At 42.4% G+C, this 17,196-nt stretch overlaps 1 protein-coding gene across 5 annotated transcripts in view; it reads left to right on the top strand.

The window, feature by feature from the left end:
* The window catches only part of LOC129827952 (E3 ubiquitin-protein ligase RNF130-like), a 68,165-nt gene that overhangs the window by 33,701 nt on the left and 17,268 nt on the right, over positions 1–17,196 (top strand). For 3 of the 5 annotated variants that reach the window (XM_055889259.1, XM_055889258.1, XM_055889262.1), the window contains exons 4-5: positions 10,793–11,055; positions 14,390–14,461. In XM_055889259.1, coding sequence (XP_055745234.1) covers positions 10,793–11,055; positions 14,390–14,461 — 335 coding nt within the window. The remainder of the gene's footprint in view (positions 1–10,792; positions 11,056–14,389; positions 14,462–17,196) is intronic. The other 2 variants (XM_055889261.1, XM_055889260.1) reach the window with 1 other exon arrangement.

Below are 17,196 nucleotides of genomic sequence, written 5' to 3'. Positions count from 1 at the left end.
GTATTGGTATATACGGCAGGACCAACTCGGAAAGATAGGTAGGAGCAAGCCCATGTAACGCTTTATAGGTTAACAGTAAAACCTTGAAATCAGCCCTTGCCTTAACAGGAAGCCAGTGTAGGGAGGCTAGCACTGGAGTAATATGATCAAATTTCTTGGTTCTAGTCAGGATTCTAGCAGCCGTATTTAGCACTAACTGAAGTTTATTTAGTGCTTTATCCGGGTAGCCGGAAAGTAGAGCATTGCAGTAGTCTAACCTAGAAGTAACAAATGCATGGATGAATTTTTCTGCATCATTTTTGGACAGAACATTTTTACTTAAGTATCTACAATTATTCAAATCTTTAAAAATACAGTGGCTATTTCCAAATACCAAATACCTTGAAAAACCATCTGGTGGCTATTTCTAAAGTAGAAATATAAATAAATATTGTAAAAAGTAATAAATAAATAAATAAGGCACTAAAGTAAAACTGCAGAAAATGTGGCAAAGAAATACACTTTATGTCCTGCATATTATTAACCTTTATTTAAACAGTAGAAACAAGCTGAGCTGAGTTTCTTTTACAGTTGTGCCCTGTGATACAACAATAAAAACAACAAAGCAATTAATAAGAATTTAAAACTAAACAAATGTAAAACATATAAAAAAAAGTACAAGATGGAGATTAAAAATATTACAATTTGATAAACATCTATGAGAAAAACACACATTACAAAAAGCAATCACAGTTCATAATAAAAGTTAATGTAATGTGCATTAAACTGTCTTACAGGCACCAAAACATCTAACTGGAGTTCTCTCTGCAATTCATTCCATGAGTGTGGAGCATGATATTCAAGTGCCGTTTTGCCTAACTCTGTGTGAACCTGGGGTATCTCTATGTCCCGTGACCGCGTCTGATAAATACTGTTTGACCACTGGATTTTTTTGTTAAAATAAGTAGGAAGTTTCTGTAAGACAGCTTTATAAACCAATATCAACCAGTGTTTGGCCCTTCTAAATGTCAGGGAGTCCCGGCCAACCGAAGTGTACAAAAAGCAATGATGTGTGCAAAAGTTTGCACCAGTAAACAAGCGCAACGCTGCATGATACACTGCATCCAATTTCTTCAGTACTGATGCTGATCCATGCATATATAAAACATCGCCATAATCAAGCATTGACATAAAAGTGGCGTGTACAATTTCCTTTCTGTGATGACAGACAAGATTTATTTCTATAAAAAATCTCATTCTCAATTTTAGCTTCTTTACCAGCTCACTTATATGAGTTTTAAAAGAGATATTATCATCTGACCAAATTCCAAGGTATTTATAGGTGGGAACACGTTCCAAAAGAGAGCCATCATGGATAGTAATGTTCAGATTTTCCAATTGTATACTATTGGATTGTGAAAATACAGTATACTTAGTTTTACTTGAATTAAGCACCCGCCTAAGATCTACAAGTGCATCTTGAAGCAATTGAAAGTCAGATTGCAGGAATGTAAGGAATTCTTTCACTGAGTTTCAGATATAATTTATGTATATAGTGAATAATAAAGGACCTAAAATCGAACCTTGTGGGACTCCTTTGTGTACAGTGACAAAATCTCATTTTACCCCATCTGAAATAATAGCCTGAGATCTATCACTGAGATAATTCTGAAACCACAAACATGTATCTGAGGCCAACCCCAATGAGGTCAGTCCCTTCAGCAGAAGAGAATGATCAACTGTATCGAAAGCCTTCGACAGGTCAACAAACAAAGCAACACAGTTCAACTTCTTATCCAAGGCTTTTACAATATCATTTACAACCAGTGTGGTGGCTGTGATACTACTGTGCCCTGGTCTAAAACCGGACTTAAATTTGTTCAGTATGCAGTTGTCAGACAAGAAAGAGCGCAGCTGTACATTTACCTATGACTCTTAACATTTCTGCAAGACAAGACAGCTTAGAGATTGGTCGATAATTATCAAGGTCACCAGTATCCCCACCTTTGTGCAGAGTCAGCACATAGGCAGTTTTCCAAATCTTTGGTATGACCCCAGAGGTCAGCGTGAGGTTAAAAATATGAGTAAGAGCACCAGAGATAAGTGGTGCAGCTCTAGCCAGCAACCCTGGGTCAAGTTTGTCAGCCCCTGTTGCTTGCTTAGTGTCTATGGCTAGCAAGGCATCAATAACTTTCTCCTCTGTGAAGAGGCTTAGTGAGAAACCCTGACCATCAGCATACTCATGCATAATCCCTTCGTGTGTATCTTTTCTTCCGTCATTTGTGGTCGACATTTTCTCAGAAAGATTGCTTGCTGCAATGAAGTGATTGTTGAAGGCATTAGCAATGGCATTCTTATCAGTAATGAGTCCAGTATCCAGCCCTATCTGATTTGGGAGTGTAGAGTGCATATTGCTCTGTAATGTTTTAACTACTTTCCAGAATTTGGCTGGATTCCCATAAGTCATTTAAACTAGTCACATAGTAATCCGATTTTGTTCTTCAAACAAGTCTGATGCACAGGTTTCTCAGCGGCCTAAAAGTCAGCCAGTCAGAACAAGAATACGTTTCTCTAGCCTTAGCCAATTCTACATCTCATTTACGAATAGCATCAGAAATGTTTTACTCTAACCTTAGTGTACGGAGCGTGTTTATCGGCAATGGAAATACAAAACACTAGTACATTTTTCTAACGTCAACATATACCACGTATATTCAAATGTAAAAACCCAAGTCCCTTATAGTTTTTAAAAACGTGGATTGTTGCTATCAACCGGGGTACTTGAGGTGTTTGCACAAGTATAATCGCCAGTGTGAACCAAGTGAATGGGGACAAGATTACTAAGTACATTACCCCTACGTTTATGAAAACGTGGTTAAAGGGTAGTCTGATAAAATACTTGCTATAGCAATACTGGGACTAGCCCTATATCATTTTTATTGTTTAAGTATCTTTTCCATGTTGGATGATAGGAGGCGGATGCCATTTTTACCCAGATGAATAACACCATTGACGAAGTTCCTCTGTTTTTGGAAAAAGCAATCAAAATTGTCAACAAATGACGTGCCCATGTCTTTAGAAAGACGCATTAGCCTTAGATGAAAAGACCACATATGAATAAAACTCTGTCCCACAATGGCGATGAGATTGGATGGTTCCTGAGATAACGCTTCTTCCCACAAGGCTTCGAGCTGTTTCCAAGAGCAACAAGTTATTGTTTCTGAGTCTCTCAGACTTCACTCCCATAATGTCATTTGAACCAACGTGCAACACAACTGTTGTCAGGTCAGGAATCTGCTTCTTGACTACTGGTAAAATTCACATTTATTCGGTGACTTTAGCACCTGGAAAACAAAGTGTGCGTGTATCTTGGATTGACGCTTGCTTTACCATTGAGCTCCCGATTTAAAATGGTAGCTAGCCGTTTACCATTATTGTTTTCTTCCGAAGCCTTTTGCACAGCTCCATTTTTATTCTTGTTTTTTCCAACTCCAACTCGGCCACCACAGATCACGGGGATCAGAGCTCCTGGCGCAAACACAGCGCGGGCAGAATAAGAATCATCCGGATCAGATGACCGCGGACCTGAAGGCGCTGGAACGTCAGGATCTCAAGCAGCAAAGCTGTTTGACGTCTGGAGAACACTCATTGCTTCCGTCGCTGTAGAGGATCGAGATCGAGGTCCTCGCTGGCATTGAGTCCCACGCCGTACTGCGATGTGTCTCCATGGTTGGATATCTTGGTCCACAAAGGAGCCGCTAGCTGCAGCCTCTGGAGAAGAACCAGCATCCCCTAGCGACAATGGCCTATCCAACGACGATAGTCTTCCCGATGGTGAGACTCCCCTCAGCTTGGTGGTGTTTGCTGCCAATGGAGTGGAGAACGAGAAGGTAGGAGGATGTGGCTTCCCCAATAGCTGGTACAAATTAGCGATTTGTTGACTCAAAGTAGCAACTTCTTCTCTATAGCCTTCGGCAATTGCTACATTGGAAATTCAGGTGTTTTTCTTTATCTCGGAACTGGCCGAAATAGACACAGCTCCGGCATCTTATATATTGCTTGTGCAATCCAACGTCCTACATCGTGCGAGTTGGTCAGCGCATATAAAGCGTTATGTTTGAGGCAAATCCAACACAACACATCACTGAGTACCACTCTTAGTATTTTCAAGCATGGTGGTGGCAGCATCATGTTATGGGTATTCTTGTCATTGGCAAGGGCTAAAGTTTTTTGGGGAGATAAAAAGAAAAGGAATAGAACTAAACACAGGCAAAATCCTAGTGGAAGACCTGTTTCCAACACAAACTGGGAGACAAATTCACCTTTCAGAAGGACAATAACCTAAACACAAGGCCAAATATACACTGGAGTTTCATACTAAGACAACATTGAATGTCCATGAGTGGCCTAGTTACAGTTTTGACTTAAATAAGCTTGAAAATCTATGGCAAGACTTGAAAATGGCTGTCTAGCAATGATCAACAACCAACTTGACAGAGATTGAAGAATGTTTTAAAGAATAATGTGCAAATATTGCACAATCCAGATGTGCAAAGCTTCTTAGAGACTTACCCAGAAAGACTCACAGCTGTAATCACTTCAAAAGGTGATTCTAACATGTATTGACTCAGGGGTGGGAATGTAAAAAACATATTTAAATTATATATTTCTGTATTTCATTTTCAAGAAATTAGCAAAAATGTCTAAACATGTTTTCACTTTGTCATTATGGGGTATTGTGTTGAGATGGGTGAGCAAATGTTTTATTTCATCTATTTTGAATTCAGGCTGTAACACAACAAAATGTGGAATAAATCAAGGGGTATGAATACTTTCTGAAGGCACTGTACCAGAGATGTTGTGTGGAGATATGGGGCAGAGAGAGACATCAGCCTCACAGAGGATGGCACACTGACAACAGCAAATTTGACTGTGCTGATGAGTATTTATGTGTCCGTGTTAATGTTCATAGACATGCCTCTGAACTCTGTTGTGTATGGGGATGGTGGTGAGACAAAGAGAGGACGAAAACGAGAAAAAGCCTTGCTTTGGTGCTTTTACTGTGAAGTGCTTGTATTGTAATGGGGTGCAAAGGATGTCATTTAGTCACACAATCTCTGAATAGAATTTCCTCATAGTCACAGGTCTAGGAAAAGCTGACCTTTTCGCCAATCCTACCCTTGACCATAAGGGGAAAAAACTGAACCAGACCTTGGATCAGTATCTGGAAGCAAGCCATCATGGCAGGTCTAGGTTCAGCCATTAGGCGCCACCCATAAAACAAAGCCAAAGAGTGAGGCATGTAAACATGCCTGGGCACGTGCCTGCCTGGCTCTGTCTGATTTCCTCTGTGGTGAATGCCTGTCTGGAGACTTGACTTAGCTTTGGAGATTTACAGATAACTGCTGAGAGAGAGAGCGAGAGAGAGCTCAACTTGTTTATGCCTGCTCTTGTGGTCCCTGCAGTCTCATTTTAGTTCCGCGTCTTACTGTGTTTTGGGGTTTTATCAGACCACTGTGTGTGTGCAGGGCTCAAAACTGCGACCAAAACACTTGCATTTGCGACCCTTGGCCGTGCGTTTTTGTATTTTATTTTTTGTTATCATGATTCATTCAAGCAGCAATGGGTTTGCAACAGTGGGTATGCAGACCAGGTATTCAACAAGTTTAGTTTGAAGTCTTGGTTGAATCTTTGCGATGGAAAAAATGATTTAATCAATTTTAGAATAAGGCTGTAACGGAACAAAATGGGAAAAGAGGGAATGTGTCTGAATACTTTCCGAATGCACTGTACTTAAGTATCAAAAGTAAATGTAATTGCTAAAATATACTTAAGTATCAAAAGTAAAAGTAAAAATCATTTCAAATGTTAGTTTTTTAAATTTACAGATAGCCAGGGGCACTCTCCAACAGAAATAATTTACAAATGAAGCATGTGATGTTTTAGTCCGCCAGGTAAGAGGCAGTAGGGATGACCAGGAATGTTCTTTGATAAGTGCGTGAATTTGACCATTTTCCTGTCCTGCTAAGCATTCGAAATGTTACGAGTACTTTTTGATAGATTTGTTTTGTTTTTGTAATATTATTATTTTATTTTTACCTTTTATTTAACTAGGCAAGTCAGTTAAGAACAAATTAATTGGATGTCCGAGAAAATGTATAGAGTAAAAAGTACATTCATTTCTTTAGGAATGTAGTGAAGTAAAAGACATCAAAAAATATAAATAGTAAAGTACAGTACGACTTAAGTACTTTACACCACTGTGTACATGTCTAGACAATACTGACCCATCCACTTAGCTAGATGTGTCTGTGGGGTGGTTATAGCAATTCTTTCACATTACCCATCAATTTAGACAAGTGTGTCTGGTAGGGGTGTGCTGACATGGCCATACTCGTAACCGTGTCTGTAAATAGACAATTGTTAGTTGGATCGGATGATACTCATGATCTGGGAAAAAATGGTTGTGTTTTAATATGCCTAAATATATACCTCCCTGCACGTTCTCACTGCAAAAAAAAGCTGTAGATTAGAAGCAGCGCGTGGAGGGGTGGGGGTGTGTGTGTGTCTGTGTGTCCTCAATTTGCAGTGGGCAATTTCATATTTTTCCCCTTTTTTAGCACATGGCCTCACATGTGAATCCTTAAAGAGATGGGTGGGGCTAAGGCTTAAGAGGGTGTGAAAGAGGCGGAATAGTTGTAGACAACGAAGAGCTCTCCAGTACTATAGGTGTACCAAACATTCGAGGCCATTTTCTCAAAAGTGGGGTTACAAGTGCATCAACTTTCAAAGCAGAATTGCTTTCCTATTCTTCCTTAACTGCAGTGTATGATATACCATTTAGTAGCTCTGAGTCTCTATTTTTATCCAATATAAAAAACACTTTCAGATTTTGCTACATAAGACCGAATCGAGGTGGTCGGTCACAAATGTCATTCCCCTCTGCACAAAGTCATTGACACTTAGCAACATTATTTACATTTTAGTCATTTAGCAGACACTCTAATCCAGAGCTATTTACACCAAAAAATTGCACAACAGATGTTTCACCTAGTTATCTCAGGGATTCGAACCAGATACCTAGCGGTTACTAGTCCAATGCTCTTAACCGCTAGGCTACCTTCCACTTAACATTACGTTGCCCTTCTGCCATCATGCATTTACTGTAGGACGACATTTGGCAACTAAAATCGAATTACTTAGCTATCGTCAGTAGGTGTAGAAAACAAACAAGGATTGAATTGTAATAAAAGGAAACTAATTTAGCTGTGTTCTGTTTTTATGAGTAACTGGTGTGGCGTTCCATCAGAATTCGTTATGTGTTTAATCCAAATTAAGTGAAGTTTGAAAGTCCCACGGTCAACCCGAGGTATCGCTCCTTTTTCTGTGTCAGCTTGTCATTATGTTTTCAGCATTACAGAGGAGGGAAGGGGACTAGTTAATCTTACATTTAAAAAAAAAAAATGGGTTATGTTTTCCAAAGAAACAACCACAGATTTTCAGAAACGCACACATTCGTATCTGCTTTCTTGCTATCCACCTCCCACACTCACATCCACACCTTTGGCAGTTAATAAGTCAACGTGAGTCATGGCTGATTTCCCCCCTGGGCTTTTGGTACAACACGTGTACTGTGCTGGGTCTATGGTACCCTAGCCTAGTCTAGCCCGGCCAGGTCCCTACATGTGTGTTCAGTGCTTGGTCTATGGTGAACTAGCATAGCCTAGCCCCATAAAACCAATGATTCATGGGAGCGGCCCGTTGTGCAGCGCCATAGTTTTGACTGGCCGTGATTTCCCATCAACCCTGGGCAATAGAGCATATTGTAAAGCCAGCTGCACTTCTTTCGTGATAAGCAGAGCTGGTGCGTGTGTATGTAGAGTATTAGGACCGGGGGCAGGGGGGGGGGGGGGGGGCGTGTCTCAGGTCAAGGTTTCTTTCTCTTTGTTGTTTGTCCTGCTTGCTTTATGGCCGTTAGATAGTGAAGTGAGGGCCAATTTCGATTGAAATGAGGTGCAATTCCTATCTATAGAGGGTTGCGTTTGGGTCTTTCTGTGCATGTGTGCGTGCGTGTCATGCGTAAGTGCATGCGTATTTGTGTGTTTGAGTAGACATGGATCAACTGCAATAGTCAGCAGGAGACCAACTAGGTTGTCGGTCAGTGGTTTAACAACTTACTGTTAATTTGAACCTTGTTTTGCGGCGGTTGACCACAAGCCAACCACAATGTGGTTGTTCTGTGGACGCCCTTCAATTAGCTGACAATGTCACAAAAACGATGTGTGCGCTTCCATGGGGCAGAAGTCAGCCTGTTGTGATTCTGGATGGCCAGATTGCTAGCAAGATTGACACTGCCATGTGGGGAATTGTAAGTGGCTCGTTTCAGCTCGTTTCATTGATACCATTTCTTGGTTTGAGGTGTTTTTACTGATTTCATGTCAATGCTAATATGACTAAAATACGCTAACTAACTAACCAACAACTGTAGTGAAATATTTGAGAGACAAGTGCTCATTGTGCAAAGGTATTTACGTTTTCAACATGTTGTCAACAATCTAAGCCAACCCCGTCGGTTTTGCCCCATAGTTGTTCATGCCTCGGTCTTGTTGCTAAACAACCAACCCGTCTATTAGAGTACTGTTTTGGTGCAGTTGAATTAAGTTGTGGTCTGTTGACACATGAATTTGAAGTGAAGAAAGATGGTTGTGGTCAGTTGGCACATGGAGTTTGAAGTGACGAAATCCCTTCCTCCCTCCATCCTCTCGTTGTTTGTCAGGTAGCTCAGTGCAAGGGTGCTCTCAATCACCCCATATCTCGTGGCACCCGTGCTCCCCAAACACGCTGAGTCAGTAGCCAGGTGGCGTTTGGCTAAAGGGCACCTTTAAGAGAGGGCTTCCACTGAGGGAGGGAGGGAGGGAAGGAAGAATAGGTACAGAGAAAGAGAAGGAGGGAGAGAGAGAGAGGGGTAGAGAGACGAATAGTGTAATGACCTAACTGTTCTCATTCAGCCTACACGACAGGGAGTCATTATACCCAGCCTTCTGAATTACAGCCCTTTTCTCTCTCTTTCTGTCTCTCCCTTTTTCTTTTGATCTCTCTCTTTCTCTTAAGAAAACAGATGTTTTAAGGCCAATTCTGGAGGAATTATCATCTGGTAACATTATTGATAATTCACAGTCAAACTTTCAAGGACTTTAGGAGCCAAATGATCTGTGAAGGATAGTCTTGATGCTTCTTTCGTCACAATGTTGGTTTAATTCTGGAAGTGCAACAAACAAACAAAATATCTGACACGGGAAAGAGGATGAAGCAGTTTGGGTACTGGCTTTTTTTGTCGTTTTGACATCGTTGAGGAAGGGGGATGTCTGTAAGAAAGAAAAAAATACAAAGTTCAAAAGGAGGGATGTCTGAAGAAAAAGAAAGCGAGGTTTATGTCACAGTGCGAATGCAGGTAGTCACCGTCTCTAGAAAATAGAGAATGTGTGCTACAGGAGAAAGGTAGAGGCCTCATGTTTTCTCCACTCAAAGTGGATGTTTCCTGTTGTCTTAATCTCACGGCCTTGGTGTGTGTGTGACCAGTGTGCCATTCGTCAACACTGAGGCAAGGTAAACTGCGCACACACACATGTGTAGTAAACAGGCACGTAGATTTAGACAGATTCCCGTACACACACACTGATGTACAGTAGACACGCTTACACAAACGAGCACACGCAGACAGACACAGTGCACTTTCAGCTGCTATTAGTGGTAAGGCAAGCTGTGGTAAAAGAGCCCCGAGGGACAGAGAGGAGTCGTCTCCAGCAGTAACATGACTCCCCCTGGCCTGTCGCAGTCAGCTGCCTGGACCCTCTTACTACCACCAACTTAAAATGGAGGTGATTATGATGATCACAGATGGCTCCACCACTGCTTATATAGTTTAAAATAAACAATGATTATTTTCCACTGGCTAATGCTCTGCAATGCATTGCGGTCATTGTCCATGAATGAATTCCATTATACCACATCACCTTTGTTGGCATAATGTTTCACATTTCTTCACATAGGGTATTCAAAAATTCAGGAGCCCCTATTCACATAATGGATATATTATACGTTCTCTTACACGTTTCTCTTGTCTCCACATGTATTCCCTCAGGCCATGGGATATTCAATCCGTCACTACACAGCTGTGTTGGCTGTGCAGGTGTTCAGAACCCGGTCTTAATAGATGAGGAATGGGTTGCGCTCGAGAGTAGATCTGATCCACTGACACTGTCTATTGGGACTGGCTGGTGATGCCATGCAGATGGATGGCAGACTCTCTCCATGCCACCCTATTAAAACCCAGCTCCAGGGGCTTAACGCCTTGAAATGCAAACGCAGGGAACTGATTAATGATCCTACATCTGCCCACGTAGAGGAATGAGAATCTGTTGACTGGCGACTGGCTCTGTGGGTCTTTTCATCGTGGTTAAAGAGAAATTGGTTGGAAAGCCTCTAAATCTACAGATTTAGAATCGGAAGGGGCTCTGTTATTGACGTTGCTCTGTGGATCCTGTCAATATGGGTGACGCGAAATTGCCTATCCAATAGTAGTTATTGTGTTATGGATCTGACATTTAAAAGCTGGCAGATTGAATATAGTGGAGGGGACATGTGCAAACTGTGAATAAGTGTATGCTAACTGACTGCCTCCAAAGTCATGGATCGGGACTAACTGGTCATTGCTTTCATTGACTTGACGTGTCACAAGAAAACATGCAAAAGCTCTGATTGGATTACCACAAAAACCTAGCCACTATTAACTCCCCTCTACTGTGTTCATCAGGTACGGGTGACACTGTGGCGGTGATGATCACTGAGTCGTACGGCAAGGAGATCCTGGGTCTGCTGGAGAGGAACCTGACGGTGCTGGTGAGTGTGGTGGTGGGCCAGCGTGGCCAGGCCAAGAATATCAACCGCGGCTCCCTGGTCTTCGTCTCCATCTCCTTCATCGTACTCATGATCATCTCCTCTGCGTGGCTCATCTTCTACTTCATCCAGAAGATACGCTTTACGAACGCACGTGACCGCAGCCAGGTAGGACATAGAGTATGTTTGCTAATGGTTACGCTTGTTTTTTACAATATGGTATTTATTTGGTGTTTGTGTACTTAGGGTCAAAGATGGGCAAAAGATACATCAAAATGTATCTTGTTACAAAAATACCAATTTATCAATGTACTTTTATAGAGTTGTATTTTGATAAAATACAAAATACAAATACCTACAGGTATTTTGTATTTTCAAAATACATTGCCAAGTACATGCCTTCACTATAACAACATTCTCAGTGACGGTAACAAATAAACACATTACTTGCTATGACTGTGATATGTGGTTGTTTATCTACATTAGTTGAATGCACTGCCTGTAAATCACTCTGGATAAAAGTGTCTGCTAAATGACCAAAATGTGCATGTAAAAATGAACAAAAGCACAACAGGTATTATTATTATCGGCTTTCTTTCGGGGGCGGAGCTCATTATGATAATACCCAGCATGCTTTGCAAGTGATCATTTTTTCATTTACATGTTGGTCATTTAGCAGAATCTACTATCGCACCATAGTGCCATCAAGACTTCTGATACCAATGCAGGGTGAAAGGGGGCCACCAAATTATGAACCACTATAACAAATTGTACAGACAAAAACAAAAGTCTCAAAAGTATCTTGTTACAAAATACATTGGATTGTAGTTCAGGCCATTTGAAATACAAATGGCAAAATACTCAAAAGTATTTGAATTATGTATTTCAAATATATGTAACAGGAAAAACTGCGCAGCTTTTCTTAGCATCCAATCCTAACTTGAGATCCACACATCTAGCTCATAGTTACCACACTTGAATGGTTTTATTGCAGTCAGGTACTAATGGTATTAGTTCTCCCATCATATTTTTCTTAAGAATGGAGGCAGACGTCCCGATATGAATACCCAGGGCTACAAAAAATCCAGCTTCTTTAAAAAAAAATGGAAGTTATTAACAATTGAGTGCAAACATCTTTAGATAGTGGTGACAAATGTTGTTGAGGCATATGCTCTCAATGTCACTTTGACATACTAGACATACAGTCGACTGTCTGTGAGGACTCAGGTAAAAGAAGTGGATAGCAGGTGAAGCACCAGTCACCTTCATGTCCTCCAGATGTTGACTGGATGTCTGGCTCGGTTGACCTTCCTCTCCTCTCTCTCGCTCGCTCTCTACCCTCTCTTTCTCTCTCTCTCTTTCTGTCTCCCCCCTTCTCTCGCTCTCTCTCTGTGAGAGAAAACAGCCATGAAATGTTTATGTGGTAAATGGTTCATGAATCCTTAATGGAGGGTCGTTGTTGTAAAACCTCTGCTTCCTTAGCGTCTGGCATCTTTAAAAATACACACGCACCCCTTTTCTGTTGGTCTGGTCTAAGACACTACCTTTAGTACCTTAATTGTGCCAGAAATTTAAGCCAGGATAGTGGAGGACAGTAGAGGTGAGTGGGTCCTGTCCCAATTGTTTTAAATAGCCTAATTTCCTTTTGTCCTTCCCTCTGTGGTATAAACCTTCAATGTCATTTCACAACTGTGGGAAAGAAGACAAAACAAGGAGCCATTTAAGACTGTTTACAAACAGTGCTGATCGATGTAGCATCTGACAGGGCGAGACTCCTCTCTAGCTAGCTATCTATCTGAAACAACCCTTCACCATCTGTGTTTGTGTGGTCACTAAATACTGTGGGTCACTAAATACTGTGGGTCACTAAATACTGTGGGTCACTAAATACTGTGGGTCACTAAATACTGTGGGTCACTAAATACTGTGGTCACTAAATACTGTGGTCACTAAATACTGTGGGTCACTAAATACTGTGGCCACTAAATACTGTGGGTCACTAAATACTGTGGGTCACTAAATACTGTGGGTCACTAAATACTGTGGCCACTAAATACTGTGGTCACTAAATACTGTGGCCACTAAATACTGTGGCCACTAAATACTGTGGGTCACTAAATACTGTGGTCACTAAATACTGTGGTCACTAAATACTGTGGCCACTAAATACTGTGGTCACTAAATACTGTGGGTCACTAAATACTGTGGTCACTAAATACTAAGTACTGGGAGTTTAAAGACTATCACTCACTGTCTCTCCTCTCTGAGGCGGCAAGAGGTCACCAACTTTTGTTTGTTTTAGTTTAACCCCACAAACTAATTAAACTGCCTAGTCAACTGCTTCTGTGTGTATGCAATGCTCACATGTTCTCTCTTTCTCACTCACACACACACACACACACACACACACACACACACACACACACACACACCGCAGTGTATTCTTTCACACTAGAGTGCAGTATTAATCAGTGGGGGCTGTGTTAATGAGTGAAGATCCACTTAGGTCAGTGAGATAAGTCCACTACACTCACACTGAGCTCTAGTGGTAGTTAATGGGATGGGCCAGACCTAATACTTCTGCTGATGCCTTGGCACAGGGGGAGTGTCACTCACTCTCACACACACATGCACACACTGTCTCTCTCTCGCTCTCACTCTCAATCAATGTCACTGTGTCTACAGTACTGGTGCCAAATCAGCAGCCTGTTTAATCAGTGGAAAGAAACTGAACAAGGTCTTTCCCTTCTGCAGCATATGTGCTTTACAAATGTCTGTCTCTCTCCACACTGTGAATACATAGCTAAAATTAGACCCTGACATCTAAGCTTCGGCATCTGTGCAAGGATTGCGCCACTTATTTTCTCAAAGGGTTCTAGAAACGTGAAGAACCATGCCTGAAAGATGAGACAGTGTTCTGTTTCTTTGTACACTGACCTCACAATTAACATTTTCCTGTTATTCCTCTCCAGTGTAAAATACAGCAAAATGCTTATGATTCTGGCTCTAGGTCTTTCAGCATTGTCCCAATGTACTGAACCTCCCTCATTGGCACCTTATTCTGCCCTCGGTTGAAAAGTCCCAAGATCAATTATTAACGCTATTTTTACAGTAGAACTTGCCATGTCTTCGGTTGACTGGGCTAGAGCTCAATGTACTGCACTATTTTTGTTCCAATTCTCCAATGGTTCAAAATGTTTAAAGCAAAAAGGTTCCCAGCCATTGAAATGAGTGTGAATGTCATTTATGTCCTTCAATTAGCTATTTCTAATAGAGCTACACTATGGAGTTTTGGGAAATTAGTTTAAGAGTCATTTGTGCTGAATAAGGTATATTTCATTGTTCTTGTTAATTCAACCTTCGGGCTACATTTTTCTCTCCATATTCACCTTTATATTCTCCCCTCCTCTCTCTCCACTCCTCTCTCTCTCTCTCTCTCTCTCTCTCTCTCTCTCTCTCTCTCTCTCCTCTCTCTCTCTCTCTCTCTCTCTCTCTCTCTCTCTCTCTGTGTCAGCGTCGACTTGGAGATGCCGCTAAGAAAGCCATCGGGAAGCTGACAACCAGGACGGTGAAGAAAGGGGACAAGGTACACCTGCCAGCACTGCTTTCTTGTTTCAAGTTTCACTTTTTTTTATGTCACGTGCACAAATACAGTAAAATGCCTTTCTTCCAAGCTCCAAACCCAACAATGGAGTAATATATCAGTGTAGCACTAAAAATAACATAAGGGAGAACAAAAACACACGAGAAAAACAAATAAGAAGAACATGAGAAAGTAAGAGGCTATATACAGGGTCCGTTTCAATACCATATTTACAACGTGCATGCAGGGATACCGGAGTGATAGAGGCAGATATGTATAGGGGTAGGCATCAGGATATATGATAAACAGAGTAGCAGCAGCGTCTATGATGATTGTATGTGCGCGTGTGTGTGTAGAGTCAGTATACATTTGTGTGCATGTTGTGTGTGTGCTGGAATGACAGTGTGATTTGTGTAGAGTCCTGTTAGTGTGCATAGAGAAAACAAATACAAGGGGAAACTCAGATAGTCCATGTAACCATTCTGTTTGCTATGTAGCAGTCTTATGGCTTGGGGATTAAAGCTGTCCAGGAGCCAGTTGATGTCAGACTTGATGCACCGGTACCGGCTTGCCATGCGGAAGCAGAGAGAACAGTCTATGGCTTGGGTGGCTGGAGTCTAATGATTTTCTGGGCCTTCCTTTCACACCGCCTGATGTAGAGGTCCTGGATGGCAGGGAGCTCGGCCCCAGTGATGTACTGGGCTGTCCGCTCCACCCTCTGGAGCGCCATGCGATCGGGATTGGTGCTGTTGCCATACCAAGCAATGATGCTGCGAGTCAAGATGCTCTCAGTGGTGTAGCCGTATAACCTTTTGAGGATTTGAGGGCCCTTGCCAAACCTTTTCAACTTCCTGAGGGAGAAGAGGTGTTGTCACGCCTTCTTCATGACTGTGCCCGTGTGAGTGGCCCATTTTAAGTCGTTAGTGATTTGAACACCGAGGAACTTGAAGCTCGCGATCCACTCCACTGCAGCCCTGTCGATGTGGATGGGGGCGTGCTCACCCCCCGGTTTCCTGTAGTCCACAACCATCGCCTTGGTCTTACTGACGTCGAGGGAGAGGTTGTTATCTGACCTCTTCCCTGTTAGTCTCATTGTCGCCGGTGATTAGGCCTAAAACTGTTGTGTCGTCAGCAAACTTGATGATGGTGTTGGAGTCGTGCGTGACCACGCAGTCATGGGTGAACGGGGAGTACAGGAGGGGACTAAGCACACACTTTGTGGGGGCCCTCGTGTTAAGGTTCATCTTGACGGAGGTGATGTTGCCTCCCCTCACCACCTGTGGGTTGGTCCATCAAGAAGTCCAGGATCCAGTTTCTCCATCCGCCACGTTTCTCTCACTAATCAAGTCCTTCCAGGGTCTGTGGCCCTGAAGCATCTGACACTGGGACGTTTATCATTGTATTAGGCTTTCTTCTTTATTTATGCCTCTCACTTTGCTGAGGCATAGGGTTTACAGCTCTGGATGAGGTCATCAAAGGTGACTGATGAGTGTATGGAGGGATAATAGGGCAGGATGGCAGGCTGCTGAAGGATCAGCTTAAAGGATGTCGTTTAGCACCGACGTGGGTTGTGGGGGTGGGTATGTTATAAAATACAAGCAGAGAATGGCTTCGTGTCAAAGGAGAGGATTGATTTATCGATCGAGGGATCTTCCACTCTTGTGAATGTTCAATACAAAACCTGCTTGTGTTTACTATTCAAATATTCCAGAATGTGTGGTTGGTAGTCAACACGAGTAACCAGAACAACTAAACAAAGACCCCAGGTTAAAATCCTTTCTACATCCTCCTATGAGCACTCCATATGTATTTCTCACATTGACACATGCAGGAAAAAGTGAAAATCACATCTGACTGAAAATGTATTATGCTATTGATGTGTAACAGAGATCCTTAGAATGTCTCAAGTGAAGACGAGCGTCGGGGCTGACGGGACATGGAGGAGAATGTTGGGCGTTGTGGGAGAGTGTTGGTCCCCTCCGTCCGGCCTCTTCCCTTCTCACCTCTGAGCCCTCGTCAAGGGTGAGACAGGCCTCTGGCCATGAATTAACCATGGGCCTTGGAGTGCGCTGCAGAAATTGAAACCTTCCATCAGGAGGAAGTCTGCCGGGAGTGATTGACCGCACTGAGCCGGATGTCAAGGCTGGATATTGAGGAAGAGAAGGGGGAGGTTGGAGTTGGAAATTACCGGCAGGCACTAAGGGGCCAAGGCCCTTGGTAGAAAATACAGCCTGTTATGGTGATCACAGAGATGAGAACGGGCTACAGTGTCAACGGTCACAAATAACCTGCCAGTTTATCAGGCCACGACGTCTCTCTGGACAAGGGGTTATGTTAAGCCATCAAGCACGGGCAAGGTTTGGACGTAAGAGCACGTAATGGAGAGATCTTGCCTGGCCATTTACCATTGACAGCCGACGAGGACTGCTTGCGAGAGCTGCAGTCGAGAGATAAGGAGATTATACGTGATACTGTCCAGACACAATACGTGGCATTCTAGCCTAGCTGCCATTTCCTTATTGCCACAGCCTTTATTTGGTCATTACAGCAAACACATAAGTTCACTGTTTGTGGACCCATGCGGGAATCAAAGCAGTAACTTTGGAGTTACGAGCAACATGCCCCAACCAATTGAGAAATAACTTCTACTGTGTATCAGACCTGCATGTAGCAGCGTTCACTGCTATATTGCGGCTGCTATGGAGGTCTGTTGTTACAGCTATGAAGGTCATTAGTTT

Source organism: Salvelinus fontinalis, chromosome 29 (assembly GCF_029448725.1).
Source record: "Salvelinus fontinalis isolate EN_2023a chromosome 29, ASM2944872v1, whole genome shotgun sequence".
Taxonomy (NCBI): Eukaryota; Metazoa; Chordata; class Actinopteri; order Salmoniformes; family Salmonidae; genus Salvelinus; species Salvelinus fontinalis.
The sequence above is the reverse complement of the archived record's forward strand: the minus strand, read 5'-3'. Positions and strand labels throughout refer to the sequence as shown.